A 25,892-nucleotide genomic window follows, 5' to 3' on the forward strand; every position below is an offset into this window, starting at 1 on the left:
CGAGTCGAAGCATCCTCATCTCCCAACGCCTCCACCACGCTCCAGCCACCCGAAGCCATTTCAGCCTCCAAAATAAGGCTCCAGCCCCCACCCCCCCACTTCATTTCATACCGTGCGAAAGTAGCCTGCATTTCTGAAAGCGTCTTCATTATCCTCCTCGCCATGTGTCTTTTAACAGCGGAGATGTTTAAGCTTTCTTCTGTCCGTGCGGATAGTTGACAGAAAACTCCGCTCGGCGGAGTGGAGAGAGGGAACTGCTAGGCCAAGAAGTGCGAGGGAAAATGATAAGGAGGCAAGAAGCCCACGAACAGGTGTTAGGAGTGCGTGCCTGAAGATTAAAAAAACGCTTAACGTGGTCGGAATCGAGCCTGGGAAGCTCGCGTTTTGAAACAGGCGTCTATCCGATTGCGCTATCATAGCATTCGGGACGCCCAGCATTTTTTAGATGCGAAGCATCTTATGGTCGGGGCTATGTCCCTCCCTTGTCGTTGTCGTTGTTGCGCCGTCCACACCCCCACTGCACATGCTCAGCTTGCTGACCGCCCGGTGGTGTCCTACCCTTCTATGGCTCTTGGAGCGACAGTGTTTACTGTGTCTTTCTGGGCCGGCACGAGACGAGCACGCTTCCCCTTTAAGGGCTCCTGGAGCGACAATGTTGCCGGTGTCTTCCTGGGCCGGCACGAGACGAGCACGCTTCACGCGCCTTCGACGTTTCATCGTCGTCGGCAGCGGCGTGCGTTGGCGAGTATCGGCGGGCCGTGATTACAAGCAGCCCACAACTATCCGGGGAACCTGCATCGACCTCATCTTGAGGAACTTTAGGGTTCATTCACTACAACAGCCCTTGACTTTATATTTCACAGACCATAAGGCGGTCATAATCAAAGCGGAACGCCAACCACAGCTCGACGTCGCCTACGTTGAACATGATGATGATAATGCTTAAATAAAGACGAACTCATACCACGAACAACGTCTCTCTCTCTCTCTCTCTCTCTCTCTTTAATGCCTCTCCACTCTACCACCCCCCCCCCTCCAATAAAATTACACCATCTTACCGTAGGGGAACCCGGAGTAGTATGCGAAACAGCCATGGGGTCAACGCAATTTCCCATTTTCTAGTTCCGTAAGTGAAAAGTGTGGAAACCAAACGGTAAATATAACGGTAGCTACGTACCTCAACCTCACGGGAAGGACGAACTGAAAACTAATGTGCACTTGAATTTTTTTTACATGCAGAGCATTTCAGTAACTCAAGATGTCACCCGCGTTGACGTCCGTAGGCGTCCGTAGTCGCAGTCCGCACCCCTCCCCCTACTCTATATAAAAAAAATACTATCCGGCGCCTGGTTTCGATCCCTCGACCCTGCGGGCGGAACGCAATGTACATGGTGCTCCACCCACTGCGCCACAAAGCCGACACAGAATGGGAGGCTACGAACGCGCCTTATATCCTTGACTCATTCAAATTACTGCTGACGAGCGCTCTCTCGTCAGCAGTTGCCACAAGTGCAACAACATTAACGTAACGCAAACTACTTAACGTCGTGCACCTCCGGAAATGCTCTGCATTTTTTTTAATTCGCATTTTTGCCATGCGGCATATAAAGAAAAGATAAGACATTAGGTAGAATAAAAATACCGGCATTTGATCGTGCCCCTCGCGAGGGGGATGTTTCACTGCGTCGCCATGCGAACAGTTTGCCATTATAGTTTCCGCCCGCTCTGGTCGGTGTCGCCACGGTTCAAACCACGGCAGGGGAGCGGCGCAGGCGTTCGTTGATCGGCGTGCGTTCCGGCGTGGTGGTTTGATGTTTTTTTGGTTGGTAGCGCGTGCGTTGGCTTTGGACTTCGGCTGAGTTAAAGTGGACTTTGGCTTCAGAATTTGGCAGTTAGAATTTCGGACTTTAGAAGGATGGAGGAGGAGGAATAAACATTTATTCAGCTGTATTAGTTCCGTAGGATGATTGTGGACTTTGTTTGAACTCAGTTTGCTTGGAGACAGCTTTTTGTAGCGTGAGCTACACTGGCCGAAGTTGAGCAGTTTCGTGTGGCTCCTGGAGAGCCATGATGCGCATGCGCGAGGAGCAGTGACGTCTCACGGCGCACAGCTGGCGCGGCTGCGGCTGGATTGGATTAGATTAAATTGGATTGGATTGAATTGGATTCGAATGAATTAAATTGGATTTTTTAATTATCTTTCTCTTAAGAAACGGGCACACCTAAGAAAAACCAAGTGAAAGCCGGTGAAGGCAACCAGCTCCATTGTTTCCTCAGTCTTCGCATCTCAATTGCAAAGGTGGCCGAATTTTTTTCTCGCTCGGTGTTTTTGCCACGCGGCATATGACTTTCCCTCGTTCTCTCCGTTACCATCTCTGATAGTCTTGGCCAATCGCTCCTATTCGGCCTATGCTTACGCTTCACGTTCAACAGCCTTAACGATAGACTCAACGACCTTTCAAGCAACGTCAAACTCACTGTACGTCATGGTGCGGGTCCCGTTTGACGGTGTTAAACCTAAGAACGTAACGTTAGGCCTAGCGTGAAGATGGCACATAAGTACGTCCCCCCGTCTCTTGCTGCGCTACTTGCCAGCAGTGCGGCTGTGTCCTTTGCTAAGGTGACGCCGTTGCTGAGGCTTCATCTCAGAAAATCCAGTGAGATAAAGTAGAAATTATTTCACACAAAAATGTTTACTGTGACATGATCTCCACACGGGCTTCAAATTTAAGCAGCATTTACACACAGGGCAACGTCATGAGGTTTATTTCCAGGGACAGCAGCCTTTGAGACGCATCCGACACGTGTGGCGGTTTTGAATTGCTGATAAGCACGCGCCGGAAGACAATACTACACGCTCCCTTGAACACCAAACCGAACCTTGTTTAGTGACACTAACCAAAGCCAAGCGCGCTCTTTCGCTGACATCGAATGTATCCGCCCCCTCTCTAGAATTCGCCGAGAAAAAAATCTCGGTTTGGCCGGAACACAATCGAGGGCAAGAGGCTCTTAACATCGGTTTTCGCATATGCCTCCGGGTAGGTTACATGTGTCCCCGCCACGTGCCTGCATCCACCATATGGATAGAGAAAGACAAACACATCCACTTTTAAGGCGAAATCCTTAAATGCCCCATCAAACCCGAAAAGTGACCGTAGTCACCGTCCTCGTTGGCGTCAACCCGAATAGTACCAAATTGCCGCATGTATGAAGAGAAAACAAATTGAATTCTTGTGGGAATTGAATCCGCGTGCACCCCTAACCCCATCGCTAACCTGTCACCCTGTTAGAATGAAACAAAACTTAGCCTGACGCATGCGCCGTGACATGTGCACGTGGCGGCACGTGCGTAGAACGGCTGCACGCGGAGGAGAGCTAGGGAAGCTGCCACATGAACTGCGGCCCAGCTTGGCTGTCGGAGTAATCCGCTTCGAAAGACGAAGAAACGAAAGCGAAGAAAGAGACACGAACGCGATGTAGCGGTGAAAAAGTCGTTGATAATCGCTGGACCTTCGCCTTCGTAACACGAGAGCAGACTTAACCCTTTCAGACGCTGCTCGCTATTTCCCCCCCAAAAATAGTTAGTGTTGTCTTTATGCTCTGCATCTCACCAAATAAGATTAATATGCAGGTTACTGACCCCAACACAATCTTAGATTTTTTTTTTACAGTCATGCACCGAATTGTGTACATAGTGTCACAGAGGTCAGGAGCGTGAAGTAGCGCTGAATATTTCCACATACGTATATGTTTGTACGATATGCATTGTTTCCATATTTTGTTTCCATAGATCATTAAGTCTTGAGAACACGAGGAAAAAAAATTGGAAAAGCTCGCCCGCTGAAACCGTCGCGTGCGTCACCATTTTGTTTGTTTACGGTCGTATTAATCTTACTAGCTGCCAGATAGCCCTAAAATCTTCATTGTTAGACGAATGAAAGAAAATTATGCTGAATTAGCGAAAACTTTCGTTTTGGTATTTCTTTTTCTAGAAACCGCAGGATTGAAATGGACACAGTTGAGTACACAGCGCCTGAAAGGGCTGCGTTTCCGAGGAATATTTTCTTTTACATTTAGTGTCCTCAAATTTGACAGAAAAATAAATTGATAAAATTTGCAGGCGGCTACACTGCGCCCACCTTGGAATTTTATGTGAAAGAAGCATACATTTCTCTTTTCAGAGTTGCGCACGGTGGGTGTGTAAGACTTTCCTAGAATAGCCATAGCGAGTTCTTGGTATGCGGTGAACTTTGTGCCTAACGTCTTGCTCTGGGGTCTCACGAAGTCTTCTGGTCAACCTTAACATTAAGCCTAACGACATAACCAAGCCAAGTCATTGCACTCAGTATACGGTGTTAGACCACTATAGCATGACGTTAGGCCGGCAGCGTCGGGACGTACGATCACGTCGCCCCCTGTAACAATCTTTTCGCAACAAGTGGTTTCACGAAAAAAGCCAGCGAACTCGCGTAAAAACTTGCTGCGTAATGGGCCATTTGCTGCACGAACAGATAAATTAAAAACCGAGAAACCGGAAATTCGTGATGTCGGCAGCTTGACGAGTACAAACAGAAACATTGCAGCGCAACTGCTGTAGACGATAAAATTGCTTCATGTTGCTGCATTTACGAACGGGAAGTTAATTTCCCGCATTCTACTTGTATGTATATTACACCATGCCATACTCCTCTGCATGCGGCTTGATTGCTGCAATGTGGCAGCTTGCTTGCACCGACAAGGCCACCGGTCGTCGCCCACATGTGCTGACTGCCCAGAGCCCGAGACCCTGGAGCACCTGCTGTGCTCCTGCCGCCAGTACGATGCCCCGCGAGCAGAGCTTCGGGCCGCACTGCAGCGTCTGCCGACCTCATCAAACGGCTGTAGCACAATGCCTGGCGGCCAGCCTTACGCACTACGTATCTCTTTCTTTCTCTCCCTCTTTCTCTGTCCCCATTTGTTCTCACTTATGCTGGTGAACTCCCAAATGAGTTCAAAATATCCTCAGTCCACTTCTTTCCCACTTTCAGTTTCACTCACTCACTCACTCACTCACTCACTCACTCACTCACTCACTCACTCACTCACTCACTCACTCACTCACTCACTCACTCACTCACTCACTCACTCACTCACTCACTCACTCACTCACTCACTCACTCACTCACTCACTCACTCACTCACTCACTCATGTAGTTTTTGCTCTCTTTACGTCTTAGGTCCGCTGCAAGAAATTTTGAGGAGCGATTATTCGGAACATGTTATCAGTGTACAAAGGCGCGAAGCTTCAAATATTAATAATTAAAAAGTGGCGTCTGATTGGAGGTTTACGTTGCTACTCAGTGCTACCCCGAAAAATGCGCAAATAATCAGGCGTGTTCAAATTCAGGCCCTTTGAAAAAAAATGGCTGTGGAGCTACTGTTGACATACCGCCCTCGCGTTTTTGAACAAAGAAAAGGGCAAAAGAATACGACTCATGTATACTTTAGTGTACCCTCCGCTTCTTGAAGGTCGATATTTTACAGCCGTAGAGGAGGAGGAGGAGGCAGGGATGCCTTTAATAATAAAGTAAGTCAGTCTGGAAGCGAGCTTGGTTTGTTATTCTATATGGGCATGAGATGGGGGAAAATGAACGAAAGAAGCGAAGACACAAAAACGTACACAAACTCTAACAAACGCAGATAGGCACACAAAAACTGACAGACGTACGAACGCACACACAGCACACGCACAATAGTAAAATTAAGGCACACGTTCACACAGTTTTGTTCAGGCCGGAGTCACGGAGAAATGCAGCCCTTGTCACCACGGCAGTGGAGTGCCGATGAGCGATGACGTCACGAAGTTTCAGTAGTGCCTCAGTACGTAGACCCAAAGTTCTCTTCACGTACTAAGGTAGCGAATTGGGAGAGTTGGAGTGCGTTCATGATGGTCAGCGCAGACGAAAAACCGGACGAGAGAAAGGAAGGCACATGCGCTGTTTAGCAACTGAACTTTTTTCGAAAAAAAAAAACACGTGTTATATAAGAAAAAAGGTGGAATTAAAAAAAATTGGCTGCGTATCTGCTCCTTTCGTTGCGAATTTCGTCAAAAGACGATAGTCAAACTTATGTCACGCAACCACTTAAACGCCCGACTTGCCTAGGAAGGCAACCTCATCATCTGTAAGCAAAATTGACGGATGGCTCCCGCATGTGTCTCCGATCTTTATAATCTTATAAGCTTCGGCTATTTCCCGCGTGCGCTGGCTTTTGCTTCTCATCATGACGACTGTCCGATTAAACTGCGCAGTGCCAGCCGCATTCTTTGCAGTGGCGGGACAAGTGCGAGGATGGCACGCCCTTCAGGGAAGCGGCATGTTCTCATAGGCGGACGTTTAGGCATCGTCCCGTCGGGCCGATATGCTTGCCACCGCTGGGAAGCAGCGGAATAGAGTACACGACTCCACAAACGCAGTTGGTGAAACGTTTTTCGTGCTTTATGGTGCACTTTTCACCACCACTAGCTGATTAGCCGTGTAGCCGAATTGTTACAGGCTAACTCCCCCGTTCTCTTTTTAGATGCGACGTTCAGAGATACTCTTGTCGGCGGCCCTGTCCTTCCTGCGTGCGTCCGTCCGCGTGCGTCCGTTGTCCGCAGCACTCTCCCCCTCTCCTCTCCGATAGCGAACACTCTCTCGCGAGGGGCATTGGATTGGATTCGATTGGCTTGGCTTGGCTTGGATTGGATTGGATTTGGATTGGATTAAAGTGGATTGTGTTGGATTGTGTTGCGTCGTAGCCGCGGCACTCTCTCTCCGCGGTCTCCTCTCCTTCGGCGCGCTGCGCATATAACCGGTCTGCCGCTCTCCGGCGGCTTTTCGGTCGACGGTTGCTCTCCGCTTGCGCTTGGACTCGCCTCAGCGTTGCATCACACCAGGGTCCCCGAAAGGGGAGGTGGGCGTAATTTTTTTTTCTTTTTTGCCTGTTCGCCTCCAGCGCTTGGTATCCTGATATAAGATGACGTGAATTGACCCGGAAAAAATGTTTTCCCGGCGACGCATTTGTGTTTGGAAGTGAAGCCGACTTTAAGGATCGGCGAAAGCTTGGTCATTGTAAGCTGGCTCTCCCACACCGCGTGTGTTGCCCAGTGAAGCCTTCCCATCAGAAAAAAAAAAAAAAAAAAGCCTAACCCCCCGCGAACGCCGAGGAGAGAGACCAACGACGACGATAGGGCCGCGGGATCCAAGCGTAAGCGCGATTAATAACCTTCCTCCGCTCTTAGTGCTTTTAAATATACGAGCACGCTCGTGTCTTTTACGCAAAAAAACTTTAATACTCCTTCATCCAAACCAAGCCGCCTATCGCTCGAGAGAGCACCAAGAGCTGACCGTTTTTTCGTTAGTGTTAGTGTGTCACTGGCTGGTGAGGGCACATTGTGTGGGGGTGGGAGATTCTGTGTATGTATACGTAGTTAATGATGTCTTTCCATTAAAACCGGTTGAAAGTCAGCGCTTACCTGTTTGCTTGCCTCTTTGTGTCCCTGTTATTTCGCGCTGTTCCCCAAGATGCAAGTGCACCAACTAGCCCAACTCGCCACCTTGCTGCTACTTGGCAGCCTTTTAAACGTACGCAAGTTTATGTGCCAGAATTTCGATGCCCGAACTAGCCAGTGTCAGTATTCCACGCGCACACTGAACAGCTTGCCCGGTCTTGAGTGGGGATAGCTGTACTCACAAAACACGCTTCTCTTATGGAAGCTAAAAGCAAAAAAAAAAAAAAAAAAACGCGCTTGTGTCAGAGATTTCGGCGCGCGTTAAAGATCCCAAGGTGGTCAAAATTAACCCGGAGCCCTCCACTACGGCGCGCATCATCGCCTGTGCTGCGTCGGCGCGTTAAACCGTACAATCAATTAATCAATCAATGATACTCACAAAAAAAAGCTGTGCTACGTGAAGTGTCGGTCGCATGTCGGTAAAAAAGCTTTGGCATATTACACAATACGAGCGACTCAACGACACAGACGTCACTGTGCGGGCGGCAAACGTATCGCAGCGTTTACAACACAGCCATATCTTTCTTTTTGTGCTACGGCCCAGTTTCAAGGGGGATTTGTGATCGTTGCGGCGAACATATTATTTGAACAAAAGGGGAAGGGGACATTTCATAAATAAAAAAAAAACATATGAAGTATCGCAGAAGGAAGCCCACCATATAATAAATATGATCCCTGATAACTTTGTACGGTGCAATTTATAACGACGGTGTATGTGGCTGACTGACCAACGTGTTTTCTATTCGGTATTGTTGTTTTACCCTTAGCTCCTCAAAACAACATGCCAGAGAAACAAGCAAAGTAAAGCACACGGCATTCGTTCGTAGCAAAGTTGAGGAAACCCAAGGGCGATGCTGATTAATCAAAGCAGGTCAGCCCGACAGCCTCCCATAGAGGCTGTTACACAGGCAGGAAAGGTAACAGTGTGCGGCCACTCCAGCCTCAGACTACAATGGAATAAAGCCAAGCTTTATTATCCGGTTATAAAATATTGGGCGGAAACAAAGGCTCGAAGAAGAGTGCCAAACGAGTCAGTCCGGTCTTACGGTGCGTGATCGAACACTTCGACGTGGACTCTGAAGCACAAAAAAAAAAAAAAAAAAACAGCGGAATTGTCGAGCTTTTTATATTCGGCAGAACGGGGTGGGGGTGGTAGAGAAGAACCAGGCAATATAAAATGGACACAGCACGTTATAGATTATGTATAAATATATAGACACCGTCAAAGAACCAAGCGCAAGGCACACTAATCTGACACAGCACGCCTTTATTTTCATAATTTGCGCACCATTGTATGGACGTGGTTCACAAATCCACGTTACAAAGATGCAGTGGTGATCGCAGTCGTAACGAGCGTCGTTCAAATAGGGGCCGTTCCAAAAGTATCCACGTTCAGGCTATGTTGTTGGCGGTGACTGCCAGTAAAATAGCGATGGTGCGAACTCTGTAGGCGCTTTCATGCCTTCGTCATGATTTAAAAAAAAAAATGTTCACATGACTAACACACACAAACGCCCCCACACCCCCCTCCCCACATATTTATTTATTTATTTATTTATTTATTTATTTATTTATTTATTTATTTATTTATTTATTTATAATTATAAACACGGTGGCGTGCGTGTGACTGTGCGCGCACGTGTATTTCTGAAGTCCTGCGAAACATGACATTTTTGCATGCCCCTCACGACCCCATGCTTTCAAAGCTGGTTTCCTGAACGTTATCACGGCAGTTGATAGTCGATTCCACCCAAAACTCGCAACGGTCAACAAGAGCAACAACACGCCTCCAAATACCGCGAGTCTGACGGACGGTAACCGCGCAGGTGCGTGACTTTCGCAATCCCACCTGGAGACGAGGAGGCACGGGTACACAAATGGAGGAAGCAGTCAGAGAGAAAGATAAATTAATCGGCAACGAGGCACACGCAGCGTCGCGTTGTGACACGTGTTCAACGCGACGCGGCGCCGCCGAGTCGAGTTTGTATACAGCAGGGACCGAACATGTCACGTACTCGCGGCCACAAAAATCGAACAGTGGAGCCAGCCACGCCGGTTACTGATTCAGGCCGCCATGTTCCTGCTGCTCTCTCGCTTTCTCATACCCTCGTCCCCATCTGTCATTCATTTTTTCTTCTCCTCTCCAAAGGACGCGGTGAAGGGGATGCGATCGCACACTTGCGGAAGAATTGGAATGAGAAGACGGAGAGATGGACGGGAATTGTAGAAATAACAGGATGAGCGCTGGCAGAGGTCGGGGGGAAGGGAGCGCAACTGGCGGGCGCAGCAGCTGCGCCTGTTACGACTGGCGGATAATTCTCCTCCAGTCGACCCTCCTCCGTGTCCTCCTCTAGTCTGCCCTCCTCTAGCACGGGCTCCTCTCCCGTCCTCACCGCGACCTCTCCGCTTTCAGCTCTCCTGTACGCCTTTGTTGTGTTTTAGTACCGGCACAAACGTGCAAATGCAATACACGTAGGTAAATGTAAAGAGAGAGACGAGCAGAGAGGAAATAAAGAAAGGGAAAAGGGCTGAGGCTTCTCTTTTTCCTTTGTCTTTCTCCGTGGATCAAGAGAACGAGGAGACGTGAAGGTGAAAGGGAGAGAATTCATTCATTGAGTTCCACGCCTCCATCCCTGGGTGCGAGATGGAGAGCTTGAAAAAGGGAAAGAGAAATGAAATATTAAACGAAAAATCCGGAATAAGTAATTTTTGGCATTTTTTTTCTCGTATCAGGTTCTCGTTTTCTCACCCATTGTCGTGAAAGGGTCGGCAAGTATTCGAGCAAACCAGAACGACGTTTCCCTCTCAACGGCGGCAGCGCTGAGAGGAAACGGCGGAAGATGCCTCTCCTCCCGCCACCGCCGGTCTCTCTCAGCCTCCGCCTCTGTTCCTCGCTCTCTCAGCCTCTTCCGCCGAGCGGTGGCGCCAGCGGTGGCAGCGGAGGAGGAGGGAAGGAGCGCCTTTTTTAATCTACCTATTTTCATTTATCCGCTCGCGACGCGTGCCGTGCGCTGTGTCGGAGCCGGCGCGGGAAGCGGGAGATCCGGCGAGTCGAGCCGTCAGTAGGAGCGCGCCGGCCGACGCATGAAGACGGACAAGAAATTCCTCGAGGCCCTGGGCACGCCGTTCGGCGTCGTCCGCGGCAATGCGGACTACGAGGTGGCCCCGACGGCCGACAAGGACTGCCCGCGCGGCTTGGTGGTGGACGACGAAGTGTTGCTCGATGTGGACGCGCTGCCCGCCAAGCCCGAGTCGACCGCCGGCGCCGACGACCTGGGCTCCAGCGAAGAGGACCTGCCGCTGCGCGGAAACTGGGGCGGCAAGCTGGACTTCATCTTCGGCTGCGTCAGCTACGCCGTCGGACTGGGCAACGTCTGGCGCTTCCCGTACCTGGCCTACGAGAACGGAGGAGGTCAGTACAGCAGTGCCTTACCCTCTTCCCTCTACTGTTCACAATTAGGGGGAAAGAAACTTGTGTCGGTGCAGGTGCGTTTCCATCTCTCGTGGCAGTGCCAGACATTAGTAACCTACTAGAAGCGATTAATTTGCGAACAGGTTTTTCTCGGCTAATGTCGATGGACACTGAGAAAGACGTTGATAAATTTGAGAAAAGAAAAAGAAAGACTTTGCGTATGTTTTTAGCCCGAGAAATTGTTTATTTTCACTTGTCTTTACTTGCCAGAGCATTATTAAAAAAATAATGTTTCTCAGTTGTCTCTTCGATACCTGAAATGTTAAGTAAAAGTGCGATAGGAGCTACATCATATATTCGGCGTCTTTGAATAAAACTTATTGAAAGGATGTTTTAATTGAGGATTACTCTCTAGAGGGTCTTCACTGTGATGTTAGGTAGAACCGAAGACGTGACGAAATGAAAGGAATCCCTTTGTAAATCAGAGTCCACGTAGTGTTGTTTCCCGCCATTCATTTCGACAATTCTGTCAGTTGGGTTGTGCTTGTGTTGTGTCGTGCGCCTGCGTACTGCGCGGGCACTTGCAGTTTGCCGTGCTCTGCGGTGTATGAGTACCGGCCGCCCCCCCTGGTGGCAGATGGGTTAGCAGCGCCCTCTTACATTTTTTCCCGAAAGAAAGGAATGAGAGCGCCAGTGCTTTATACGGTTGCGATTTGATTGGTCAGGTGAGGTCTGTGACATTAGGGATGTATTAAGTAAAAGGCACAGTGTAAACAAACGAAGGCTCGGGAGAGGAGGTCGACGCGTCTTTCAGCGGAGCGAAAGAGGTGCTATCCTTTCCCCAAGTGCGGTTTGTGACCTTAGTTGCCCGCCAGCAGATCGGATCGATACGCGAAGGCCTTCCCTCGCCCCGTCTCTGCGTTGCGGATCTTTGCTTGCCCTTAGACACGAGCACGTTCCTCGCCGCTCTGTTCAAACACACGCCACGGTGAAACCCAAAATACCTCACGCTGCCTGCGGTTCACCCTTTCTTAAAACAACAACAAAAAAGACGGCGTAACGTTGTACAGTTATATTCCCAATAGCACTGAGCACTGCGAGAACTCGGGGGACCATGACATTATCTTGCTACGCACGTTTGAAGGGCCTGCTTTGAAAACGGAGGGCGGGGGATACCTCTGAACAAGGTTTGCTCGACGAACGTGTACCTAACTTCTCCCAAGATGGCTTTTCTGCCGAGCAGCCGCGTACGCAGGGAAAGACATCGCGTTTTCTCTCAACGCCGTTTTGCGAGGGGGAGTTGAGTACGTGCAGTACGGAGCGGCCCGCCTCCCAGGGTTGTCTGAAGGTCGAGCGCAGAGCGGCGCTTCGCAGGGAAAGCCACTCTGCACGCCGGCGACGCTGCTCTTCATTCCGTTTCGCTCGCTGCTTTTTCTGGACGCTTTCATTCGTTTTTCCTCAGCGCCGTCATCATCCCCTTAACTGCGAGAAAAACCTGATGCGCTTGCCGTCCCCACGCGTAGGTTGTTCTACTTGCTTTCGCCCAAGGTTGAGCCTTTTCTATTTTTGTGACCACAGTGCTGTTTCGCTCGGCACGCGCGCGTCCCGCTCTTCTGTCTGAGAGAGGCGAAGCGAGCGAGAGCGTTGTCGGTTCTCTTTTTAAACTCTTATATCTTGTCTGGAAAGGAATGCGCATGGTTAAACGTTTCCGTGCTCGACCCGACGCCGGTCGCGAGGTCGTTTAATGTGTATCGCAGCTCAGGAAGTTCGAGCGAGCGTAATATTTCGTTTGAGACGTGTCTGACCCGCTAATCCGGTCGTCTCGATGCTATCAAATCCCCTGGAAGCCCGCTCTCCCGTCTACCTGGCGCCGCGTGTAGCTTGAAGCAGTGTCGGGAGGCGCTCGCGAATTCCTGCTCGGGTCGAAAGTTTTCCTTCTGAAGTTGTATGTTTATGTTCGTGTCGCTGCGTGGCCTCGACTTCGATTAAAGGATGAGCACACCGCAAGATGTGACGTCACAAAATGTCACAGCGTGTACGTGTAAGAATGGCGGCGGGGTAAATGTTGTAACTAGATTTAAGCGCGCACCGAGTTAGAACTAGTTTGCTGTTTCAGCGCACGAAAAAAAGACAGGGACAGAGAACATGGGGATAAGCGCGTTTTATTCTTTTCACGCGCTGTAACAACAAATATGCAATACAAACTAGCCCGTACCCATGGCTGTTTCGTGCAAAGAACATACGAGAAGTCTTGGAGTTTCCACTCAAGTGTCGTCCCCACACAAAACAATCTGCTGCAGGGAAAACAATAACAAAAATAAGAAGAACAAACAACAATAACATGTTAGCGTATCCTGTTGGTATTTTCCGTATAAAGGTCGCCAGCGTTCTGCAGCTGGTGCTGAAAGCTGTTACACTGACCTTTGTTTTTCATTCCGAATAAGTCGGTATATCCGGTGCCTCAGGTGTAATGCATTGAATGAAAGAAACAAACAAAAAACCAACGTCCTTTCTCGCGACGAAAAACATAGGGGCGTTTAGAGCACTCGTGTTGTGACAACACCAGCTTATCATTCGAAGCAAGCCGTCAGGGCACGACTACGACGCTGCCGATTTGTGCGGGCCGCGAATCGCGGCAAACGTTCGTACCATCACGAATGAACAACGATTACAGCTTCTTCGATAATGCCGTATAAAAGCGTTGTGAAAGAAATATGCCGATATTTGAAAATGTTTAGTCATTCCCTTTTTCGCCGAAAGGATGTCCTCTATGACATCCGCACACGGTATAACCAACATGAACTGAAACGTGAACGACCGTTTTTTTAAAAGAAATCGTGTCGCCGCTTCAGCTCGTAGCCTCAATAAATCGATCATGAAAGCCCGTTCCTGTCAGGCGTATTGGCAACTTTTCAGAAATAGGGTTTTTTTATAGGCTGTACGGCATCTAAAAGGCCGTCGTTTCCAGCCTAGAGCGGCTTTTAGAACGCGAGAGAAAATTGACTTCGCCCTGGTAAATGAACAATGGATACAATTCGCTGCTTTCGGGCGATGCGCTCGATGTTTGTGACGGAAGAAAAACGAGGTAAAGTATTGCAAAAAAGCAGCTGGCGTACGAGACAATAACCGGCATACAATCGAAGCAGCCTGAAATACTCCGGCTAGAGTGTTTCTTTTTTGTACTGAGCTATATGCAACTAAAGTAAAACTAAAACATATCGAGCAGCAATGTCAGGGAGACAAGAAGGCGGCAAAAATATTTCCAGTTTGTGTGTTTGACATCGCAGCGCGTATATATATGTAAGTATGTACACACACACACACGCACACACACAAATATATATATATATATATATATATATATATATATATATATATATATATATATATATATATATATATATATATATATATATATATATATATATATATATATATATATATATATATATGCATTTTGTTTGGTTGCCTGCTTGCTTTAACTGTACGGAATGAGCAGCAATTTTGCCACTGCGACCATAATGTTTGCAATACGCCCTATACATCGGCCAGACCATGTTTTGCTACCGTTACTCTCTCTTACGCAATCCCAGTAATGGCTTCGACGTAGTACAAACCGTTAATAATGGAAAACAAAACACCGTACACGCATTTTGTTTTCCAACATTTTCGTACTAATTTCTCCCTACCCGAGTTGAGTCAAATGGGCGGACGTTGTAATAATTTTCGTAATCACGAGGTCGCGGGTTCGATACCTGGCCGCGGCGGCAGCTTTTCTGGTGGAGGCGAAAAGCGAAAACGTCCGTGTGTACGAGATTTCGGTGCACGTTAAAAATCCGCAGATGGCCAAAATTAACCCGGAGCCTCCCACTACGTTGCGTCGGCGCGTTAAACCTTACAATCGATCAATAATTTTCTTAATCGGTCCGCAACACCACCGTCCGTCTCGCCCGCCCACCGCTTTGTATTTCTCGAGTCAGCCAGCACACGCACGCGTACACACTATCTCTCGCAAAAACGCGCTGGCATGCGCGGCTATTGCGCTTCCCTTAACACTTTTGCGACACTCCAATCGGACATCCTGCGACCACGAGAGCAGCTGTTAGAGCGATGCGTGTCAAAAAAGGGCGCTCCAGTTCTGCCGCTGTTACACAGGAGAAAAGTTCCGCATTCCCCGCCTGGTGAACATGTCGGATCGATGTCCTAACTGCAGCTTATCACTTTCAGCAGTTGTTTCCGTTGTGTCTGGATTCGAGGCATACAAAGCAATATTCTCTAAGAGCCAAGAGGGCGCCACCTTCTCAGTTAAAATCCGCCTCCTTAAGGATTCACGTAGTGCAGTTGTATATACCAGCTACACAAGAGACCTGCGGCAGAAACGGAGGCACTTCCTCGAAAATGTTTTGACTTTCAAAAAAGACGCAACGCCTCTGCCGGAAGATATAACTATAGTGTTCTGATGGAAGGGTTTTGTAGCATAACTACGTATACTTACGCACACACGGACATATTTGTGTGTGTGTGGCGAGACGCATACACCAAATTAAGTGATCAAGAGATTTAAAGCAGGGTTACGACGTCTGTGAAGGAATCTGAAGGAAATGCCATTCGGAATTTCTAATACCCGAGGGAGGAAGGAGAAATAAATAATCGTGGTAAATTATAATCAGTTCGATGTCGAGCGAGAGAAATACTGTGAAGATATAGTAAAAACAAACCATGGTGTGGAGTGAATTTTGGAAAGTGTTCACATGAGAGGAAAGAAATTTGCTGATTTGTCTAGAAAAAGCAAACAAAATTTTTACCTGAAAGTGTTGACCGATGCAACAGAAAATTTCAGCTTGCAAAGGATTCTAATAGTGAGATTAAGTCAGGTAGTCATCTAAATAAACATATTTGGCGTTTAGGTGCCAATGAGAATCACTTATTAGGAAACGAAATCGCGCAAAAGAAATTTTATTAAGTGAATTTGGCCAGTATATGTGGACAGAAATAAGTTTAGCGTCGTCAAAGTATTAGCTCAACTTCTCACACCCCACCGCCGAACCGACATTTTCCAATGCTTGGCGGTTTCACAACAGCAGCGACGACGACGACGACGACGACAACAACAACAACAACAACAACAACTCACAACTGGTAAAGCTTTTCCTTCCATCGCGTGCACAGCACTGGGCTTAAAAATACTACAATTGGGCTCACTCGTCTCCGACACATGAGAATTGACGCGCGAAGGTCGACAACATGATGGAGGAGTGTGTTTTCAAGTGGGAACTCGAAATTCGAGCCGAAAAATGCTTGAGCTATATATACGTCTGTCCTTCACATATATTCCTGACTTGCGGCCAGGACTCTTGTCGACGCGGATTTTCTTTTCAAGAGCGCTAATTATAGCTCACTGACCCACAACGCTCGACCACGCATTATACAGTCGATGTGTAGCAGTGCGAGTTGTTACTATTTTGTCCTGTCATTTGATGGAGTTTCTTTTTTTTTTTCATTTCCTTACAAGAGGCGTAAAACCAAACCAGGGAGGGGTAATTTCATTAGCGGGTAAAGAGTTGAGGAAGAAGGGACTCGCAAGGGGCGATAATCTTAATTACTTTCGACTTCGGTCAAATGTGTTGGGTTGGAGTACAGGTAAAGTCAGACGATACCTCTGAGGAAAAGCTAGCGTTGTTTTACTGTTTACTTCCAGAGTAAAACTATACAGCTAGCGGCGGAGTTAGAGTGCTAGCCCAGTGGACTATGCGACCAAGCCAGAGGGTAGCTTTTACTCCTGTCAGGAAGGGAGTTCAGTAGACTCTCTTCCAGCTGGCGGCCCCGCATGTAGATGGCCGGCGTGCTGGGTGGCCGCTCAGAGTTCACTTGGCTCACTCTAATACGCCCATTTATTATCACGAAAAGAAACAGAGGCGGGAGAGAGCAGCTCCGGCTTGAGATTATTTTTGCAAGCAAACAAAGTATCGTATGTCGTCTTACAGCGCGATCTTTCATTAAAAATAAAAAAAAAAATGGCGAAGCTTGGACTAAGTCACGCAAGGCTTGAACCACAGCGGAGCTGGAGGGTTTCTTTATATATAAGCACTGAAGGACACTCCACCACGCATTTCATTAGGTTTGAAATTGTTTATTTACATGTTCCGTCATCGCTTTTCACTGTGGTAGTAGTAGTCATCGTCATATTCATCTATATCATCTTTTTCCTCACGCATAACTGGCGGACCCGGATCGTTTTATCCGCAGGCTTTCACATTTCCCCCAAAGTGGAACGCGTCAGCACGCTCTAGAACGAAGGCTAACTGGGCGTCTGTAGCGCGAGCTGTCTTGTGTTCTCCCCTTGACGCGCGGACGCACGCGAACTGTTTTCTTGGTATTTTTTGCGGGCGCCACGCGCAAGCTTAGACAATGCCGGACGCTCGCTCACATCCGCGGTATACTGCAGGAGTATTTATGACACCGTTTTTTTTTATGACATCGCACACATTACGGGCGGCAACGACAGCTCCTCTGTTAAAATGAAAAGTTATTCCGCCTTTAGAGCCCATTTAACAGAACACCACTGTTTCTGACACGTGCTATCGCATCTGAATTCTGACGCCCCACACACACGCCACTACGAGCCGGCGCGAGTCGAGGCACCCTACACGCAAGAGCAGCAAAGCGACACCGTCTGCCGTTATAATACACTCTCCTGCGGCACGGGCGTTCTCGGCTCGCTATACACGCGCGGTGAAACGACCTGTGACAAATTGCCATTGACAACTGCGGCAACACCTGCGCGTCACAACTGTCCCTCCATCCTAAGCTCGTTCCTGTTACTTCTGTTGCTTCCCCTTCCCGTTTATACACACACTTCTAAAAAGCACCGCTAGACAAAGCTTACAGTATTTGAGGTCAAACTACGAGTTCAGGGCAGGCAGAGGTGTCGGAAAGGGAGCGGGCAGGCGACGGGGTAGTTTAATCTATGCGGCCCCTCTTCCAAACGTCCATCCTCTGGTCATCTGCGCATCTCGTACCACTCTGCCTCCTCCCTGGAGCATCCCATAAACCACAAAGAAAAATCAGAACCGGGGTTTTTAAAGCGAAAGCTGCCTTAGTGGGACCGAAGGCGTTCTCTCAAAAAGCTAATGCATTTCCGCATAGACAGGTTGGTAGACCGAAAACCTCTGATAACATCTCGGACACACGGCGCCTTGGTGAAACCGTGCTTCCATCGCGTCAAGACGATTACTTGACAATCGCGGAAAAGGAACGGCTCTAGAAAAGACAATACACGCACCGATCATGAAGATGGAGTACGATAGTATACAATTACCTCGTAAACCACGTATCGGTATACATTTCGATCCTTCTTAGATCCGTTCACATAGTGCGCGAGGAATAATCGTCGCATGGGTTCGTTCTCCGTCTGCGATTGCCATCTTTGAAGGTTTGACGATCGATTGAACGCACTTTCAGAAAAGCTTGGACGCAAATTTAGCTTTCGCACTTCTGACAACGTTCTTTAGGAAGGGATGGCAATTTTTTTTCGCTATAACCGTAGTTTCGCTATTAAGGAATTACTGTCCTGTAACGCTGTCGGTGTCCTCTTTTCCTTTTTGTTCTCAAGAGAACAACACCGTACTTCCATCTATAGAAATGCAATAGGAAGTCTGTTAAAACACTGTCTTGAGACAAATGGGTTCTTATTGGGTTCTCGCAATAAAAATTCATTGAATTTCTCACGGCCACAGTCGATAAGGTACAAATTTTAATGGACTTTTGTTGACTTCATATAAACACAATAAGGTGTCTATTAATGCTCAACGTCCGTTTTTGTGAGGTAGGGACGCAGACACAAGAGAAACCGACAGCGTGTCTCTGGTTTTCGTGGGCTCAGCGCATCTCTGTCGGCACCCAGACGCAGGAGCTGCGTGTTCGCCCTTCCTCTCCTCGCTGATCGATGAATGCGGACTCGCGTATGCAGATGCGGACTTACTGGCGGAGCGGCACGCGGTATGAATAACGTCCCGCGACTTCTTCTACTGAGGCAGAACGGACGAAGGTCACGGTCAGGTATACGGATAGTCCAGGTACGCGCGTGCCGGTCTACGAAGGCGCCAGTTGGCCTGACGGATAGCGATCGCAAACCGTATGCGCGGGGCCGTCTGGTCTGAGCATTCCCCCCGTAACCTCGCCGGTGGCGGGAATGGCGGCAGGCATGGGTGTTTTGCCGTGCACGCCGCTATGGTTCGTTGTTCTTCCTGCTTCGCCTTATCTTTCCGGTTATTTTCCGTTACTGTAACTATACTTTTGCGTGATAAGAACGCTCTGTGCGAAGCTGGGTGCTTTTTTTTTATGAAAAAGAAACAGCCAAACGCTGTTCGCCAGAGAAAGTATCGTATTTCGTGGCTGCGGGCGTCTTTATCGTAGTGGGCTATCTGCTTCAAGAGAAGGTTGGTATTTGCCTTTATTGGAATGTTTTTTTTTACTTTGTATACTTCGGTATCGTGCACGCTGCCGTTTTTCGCAAACTTAGTAATGACTATTGTTAGGGTCGTGTATGCCATGCCGTGCGTAGGTGCTGCTTGCCGTGTGGCGAGGCCAGACAGCGAAGAAACAATGTAGTCAGTGAACAAGGTTATCTTTCTTTATGCGATCAGTACCTCACAGGCGGACGTAAACAAAACGCGAGACCGACGACAAAGAAAAAAAGAAGACATTGAAGATGTTTATCTCGGGGGGGGGGGGGGGGGGGGGAGTGATAAGTATCTCAGCGGTGCCTGCAAATCAGGCGCACTTATTAGAGTGTAGCAATTTGTATTCGCAGTGAGCCAAAACTCCTGGGAAAGCAATGCGACGCTGTATTTTATCTTTTTAGCATTCCATGCTACACGTCCTATGTGCTTGTATTGCGGACAGCAGCTGTAGGTTCTCGTATTTTGTTCCGTCAAATGAGCTGTTTCTCGACCTCCTCCACTTGGTGCCCCAGAGTGGTACAGCCATTTTACGGTTAACTACAGTTCGATTTATGACGGCATAGCGGGGGCCGGAACACAGCCGTTCTTTATGTCGGTGTTGTCGGAAAAGACTAATGTAGGCCGGTGGGGCTTGCGAACTGGAAAAGAAGAGAAATAAACACCATCTAATACCTGCCTGACGTTGTTCACCTGACTTGTTCACTCGCTCTCTGCTTAGCCATTTGTAACACACTGTGCGTACACTCTTAAAAAAAGAAAGAGTAAATGCGTATGGCTGAGCCTTGCAGAGCCATCATTTTCCGAAGATCCATCATAGTACATGAATCATAGAGTCAATGGAATCCATAAACAGACTGCTTTTACTCAGTGGGTTGCAGTAAATGTGTGCTGCACTCGAGTACATCGACGCATTAGTAGAGTGCGCTGACACTGAACAGACATTTAAATGCGCAGAAGGAAATCAATGAAGAATCACATATGCGTTCTCGGAACGACTCACCGCAACTGTATAACGTCAAATGTACGACACCCCAATGGTAAAAAACGCGAAAGGGCTGCCGGTTAAATCAAGGCCTGTAATTTTCGCTGCGCCAGTGTTTCGCACCCGCTGTAAGTTTTTGTTTTTCGCCTCCACGAGAAAACAGACCTGAACCAAACTCGAGGGAGTTCGTTCTCAGGAACGCGTGTTGGGAATTTCGAGCCACCTCTGCGGCCGATATGTAAGATGTTTGATTTTTAGAGATGTCATCATCCGAAGTGGATGTCTTCGTTGCCACATATTTTGCGTGGAAACAGCATTTAAGCAACGAGCAATTCGCAGTGTTCATATAAACAAATGTACGTTTTTAAACGTCCTCGACTCGGCTCGCGCTCGAAAGCAGTCCTTAGCAGGCCCAGGATAGTATACATTTTTGATGCTTTGCGTGCGCCTTAACGAGCTCGAGAAAAAGTTGGTTTAAGTCACTTTGAGTGGTGGCCACGTTCATTCTACTTAACGACTTTATTATTCCAGCTAGAAAATTTTCTAACTTCTCCCGTTTCTCAAACCTCAGAAATCGGCATGCAAGCCTACCTTGCTTTTCTCCCTCATGTTCCGGCAAAGAAATGTTTGCTTGTTTGTTTATTGTTTGTTTATTGACAAAACAATGTTAAATAGCGGTCTGTCTTGGTGCCACGGCGAGAGGTGGCACTGAAAGCCATCTGAGTGGGCCTTTGACACCAAATAGTACACGCAGCAGACAACATGAGCGCAACATACTTTAAACCACATTGAAAAATCTCAAACGCTCGAAACACACTATATCAAATATTATATCGAATAAAATATCAATCGTTCAAACACATCGCAAATTATCAAGCGCATACAATAAAAAACACATACAGAGTATCGAACACGATACGGCATTATAGGTGAAAATGACAGAATTTGTGGCCAGCATATACATCACCAACATGACACATAACCATTGCCAAAGGAAGTACATGTTATTTAGGAGTGAAAAAAAAAACAGGATGTACACAAAAATTATGATTGTTGGAGGAAATACATTTTACTTTGTCAGCTAGAAAGCCCGCTATCCGAGTGTCTAATCATTTTCTCATTATTGGAATCATCGGTTCTAAAACAGCGGCCCAATAAAGAAAATTGAACATCAGAGAAAAGATGTGTCGGGAAACGTGTTTCATCCAATATGTGCGAGAGTAACGCACTGTCCTTCGATGGTCCTTTGCCTGTTCATGCAACCAAGGCTAATTTGGGGGCTCGCAAAATGAAAGAAGCGCAAAAAATGCCTATTTGTTTTTCATGCGACATGAAAACCCCGCGCTCTTCCCCACGTGCATCGTGTTGTTCCAGCCTTATCAACCGCGCTAAAACCCACAGCTTTCAAGCGGAACTGGCCGTGTTTTTTTAGAAAGCAAACGCTTCCGTCGGCAGAAGGAGTGGGACCGAGATATAAATAGAAAAAAGCAGCAAGACACACAAAAAAAGACATCAATTACATCCTGGATTTTGCCAGTACGTATTTCCGTCCAATCAAATAAATGCCTTAGTGCGAGCACATGGGCTTCCGGGGCGTGCTCTATTGCACGTGGACGATGTCCTCTGCTAATGATCGTTCGCTAAGGGCGCAAGGAAGGAATTAAGGCATCCACAGACCGTAACTGTCTCTTACCACCGCCAGTTACTCATCAGAACTAAACAGCGATCATTTATGAGGTGGTGGTTTTTGTGTGGGATCAGGCGGGCCGGGTTAGCCTGGCTGGATATGCCGGCAATTGCATCGCCCAAGCTCCTCCTAATTAGTCTATGTTAGGGTTCTTTCACCACGAGTTCGCCAGTGCCGTCTCCGGACGAAAGCTCAGTAGAAGGCGCGACACGTCTCTGCGCAGCATCCAATGACCGCTCGGGAAGACGATGTGGTCCAGGGGATCGTTTAAGTTGGTACTGATTCATTGCGCTCTAACAGCGCAAAAACAAAAGACGAAGAGGGTCTTGGGTCCACTGCAGGACCTCCTTAAGTTCTCCCGGCCGCTCTTGTCTTCCGATGCCCCAGTCTGTTCTCTGCCTCCGGATTTTCCCATTTCGTCATCCCTCCCTCGAGCGAGCGGGCGCATGTGGTTCCGTCAGGGCGCGCGCTTGCACACTGAAGATGAAGCGGCTCCATTTAAATGGGTCGCCTGCCCCCTGTGTTTTGGTCGGGGAGGTGTAGAAGGGAGCGAGGCATAGAGTGATGAAGAGGGAGAGAGAGAAAGAGTGAAGGCACGGGCGGGAGTTAATAATAGAGGCTGCCCCGGCGCCTCGCCGTCCCGCTCGGCGGATTCAACGCTCCCTCTTTTCCTCCTTTCCCTCTCATCCTTCTTCTTCTACCCACGGGATCCCCCTGTGTCAAGTTCGTTCTGTTGGGAGCTGGAAATACACCCGGCACGCCGAGGCAGGGAGGGAGGGAGGGAGTGGGACTGAGCCTTTAGTAAGCTCATCTCTTCTTTAATTGTTAGAGGAAGTAACTTTAATGGGTAGTCGCCTCACAGAAAAAGCACTCTGCTCCCGGCAGTGAACTGGTGGCTGCTTTGCGTCGGGAATAAGGGGGCGACGAATAAACACAGCCCAGACGCCAAGTGGAGACAAGAGAAAACGGCATAGAGAATGCTGCATAAATGCAGAGAAAAGTAAACGGAGCACGGTTGAGGAATTTGAGGCAATTTCTCTGCTACGTACACCCAAGAGCATAAGTTTACGTAATGCGAAAACAGCAATTTTAGTTATTTTTCGGCCGCACGGCAGCCTGGAGTACTATGTGCAGTAGTTTTCATTAGTTCAGTACTTATACGACATCTCTCATGCATTCCACGGTTTGTCGGGCTGCTATAGGAAGAGAAATAACTTAAAATTGCCATTTCCCTGGTCCGTAAACTTTTGATCGAGGCTGTACCTAGCCAGCTACCCTCAAGTGGCGTTTAAAACTAAAATCCGCCTGCACACAAGCAATTTAAGCTGACAGCCGCATTGGAGAGACGTTATCCTAAATTCACGAATGCGTGTTTTGTTCACTTTTGGCTGCACGTATGTAAGTAAAACAGCAGGGCGATTAGCTTTGAGTGCACATGTACGCAAAACAGTAGGGCAAGGGATAAACCGGTGTTCGGATGTTTCGTTAGTCCAAGTAGTGTTCTTATTAGTCCTAGAATATGTTCTCCGGATCCCCTTTCTTTCTTTTGAAACTATCAGTTGTTTGTTGCTGAAAAAGGTTGCCGGGAGAAGACTCGCAGAAAACATAAAACCTGCTCTCTCCTTGAGGGAGAAGCACTCCATCCTCATCGGCATTGAACTCGCGCTTTCGTAGGCGATTTAAATGGAGGTTAACGTAAGCACCGAGGCAGGTTCTTTATGCCGCCGGATGCAACGGCTTGCCTTCTGCCTGCGGCGCTCTATTTACGCCACGGAGGCGCGCCGACGCGCTTTCATCGCCGTACGTGCGGCGCCTTCGGAGGCTATTCTCGGTCACGCAGACCGTGTGATCCTTGGCTCCGCATTTTTTCCGCCGTACTATACACACTGGCGCCGGCGTGGGAGGCAGACCTACCTCCCGTTGTCGCCCACTCTAGTAAGTCCACTGTGTTCTACGGTTTTTCCTTCGTCTCGAATACGGTATTCCCGCCGAGCCTCAAGGGCGAATTGACGTCACCATGAGTGACGAGCCGCTCACGTGGCAGGCAAGGCTTCCTAAACCAATTCGAGAAAACGAGAGGTTTTTATTACTACTACTACTACTACTACTACTACTACTACTACTACTACTACTACTACTACTACTAATAATAATAATAATAATAATAGTAAGAATAACAATAACAAGAATAGTAGTGTCTATGTAAAACCGACCTCTGAGACGTGTCAGCTTAGTGAGGAAAAATGCGACGGCAGTAGTCGCCTGACTCGGTGCCTGGTACCTTAAAGCGATTCGACATAAAAGACATGAGACAAGTTAATGCAACGCTTTATTCAGTCAGTACAAAACAACAGGCGTTCCCAGCACTATGTTTTCGCAATAAATCAATAAATCGAACCGTCCGCGTTTCCTACGTACCAAAGAGCAATGAAATGCGATAAAGAAGGGCACATGTACTCGATGTATTATTGTATTCCCACAACAGATCAGGATTCAGAACAAGGCAAACCGGGCAAACACTTCGGGAGAGGTGAAATGCAGCGCTCCTAACATGCAGCACATGTATACGTGCAAGCATACACAGTGATTGGCACAGAGTTATGTCATAAAATTCCAATCCCTGTCCCCGGAAAGGGTCTTCCCCCGTGACCCCGGGCACAAAAATTGCATAACATCTATTCGCTTCAGGTTGAGCACGTGCCTGTCTCTTTTTAGGCGCTCTGTTCCTGAACAATAAAACATACAAAAGGCGTAAGAGGGGCTTTCCGTCCCAGGTCTGCGTCTCGAAACCCCTTGCCGAAGAAGTCGTTGGCACACTGCCTACGAGGTGAACGTCACGTGGGCCCAGTGCGCGCCTTGCAGGGCGAGCGCAGGAGTTCTAGAATAAGTTGCGGTTGGAACTGGAGAGGAGGAGGAGGAGGAGGAGGACAGAGGGGCGAAAGAAACGGTCACCCATTCCTACGATTTGATATCTCAGTGGGGCTGTAAACAAGACAAGATCAGGCACAAGGGGGCTAGACACACACACACACACACACACACACACACACACACACACACACACACACACACACACACACACACACACACACACACACACACACACACACACACACACACACACACACACACACACACACACACACACGCACGCACGCACGCACGCACGCACACACACGCACGCACGCACGCACCACACGCGCGCACACACACGCGCACGCACGCACGCACGCATGTACAGTAGCCGACCGTTCTTTCGGACTCCGAAAATTCAGACGCTGTATATTCCGGACTCTCCGGAGGAACCGCCAGTTGTCGCATAAACATAATGTATATGGACAGTGTGTGAGAAGGAGAAGAGACTCCCAGCCTGCACCACCGAAGTATCGCAGGAAATGTATATGGACAGCGGATATTTCGGACAAAATAAAGCCAAAAGTCCGATTTTCCGGACAAAATTTTCCGTGACAGGGCCACGGTGCGACTACAGGTTGCCGCCATTTTGGATCCTAAGCCACCTGGCTAGCTTCGGATTGGACTGGGATCGGCTCGACTCCCGCCGGGGTAACAAACTTTCATCTTGGAGGCCATAATTTTGCATGAAGTCTGCGGCGGAAGCAATTTCAAAAGCCGGGAACGGGTCATACGTGAAGGGATTAAAGCAAGGGATATTCGCGACTTCTTCAGTCCTGTTAAATGAAAGACAGTTAGTTTTTGCGACTCGCAGGTTTTTTTCGTATTGCTCTTTTTGTCGGACTATTTTTCGTTCCCCGCCAGATCCGAAAAATCTGTCGGCTACTGCACAAACACACTTACGT

At 48.3% G+C, this 25,892-nt stretch overlaps 1 protein-coding gene across 1 annotated transcript in view; it reads left to right on the plus strand.

Annotated features, from left to right (window-relative positions):
- Positions 1-10,522: 10,522 nt before the first annotated feature.
- The window catches only part of LOC144151447 (sodium- and chloride-dependent GABA transporter 1-like), a 43,794-nt gene continuing 28,424 nt past the window's right edge, over positions 10,523-25,892 (plus strand). The window contains exon 1 of the mRNA XM_077682499.1: positions 10,523-10,943. Within this exon, the coding sequence (XP_077538625.1) occupies positions 10,616-10,943 (328 nt within the window). The 5' untranslated portion in view covers positions 10,523-10,615. The remainder of the gene's footprint in view (positions 10,944-25,892) is intronic.

The sequence above is a fragment of the Haemaphysalis longicornis genome, unplaced genomic scaffold (genome assembly GCF_048455015.1).
Source record: "Haemaphysalis longicornis isolate Haplotype H1 unplaced genomic scaffold, Haemaphysalis longicornis Haplotype H1 scaffold_9, whole genome shotgun sequence".
Classification (NCBI taxonomy): Eukaryota; Metazoa; Arthropoda; class Arachnida; order Ixodida; family Ixodidae; genus Haemaphysalis; species Haemaphysalis longicornis.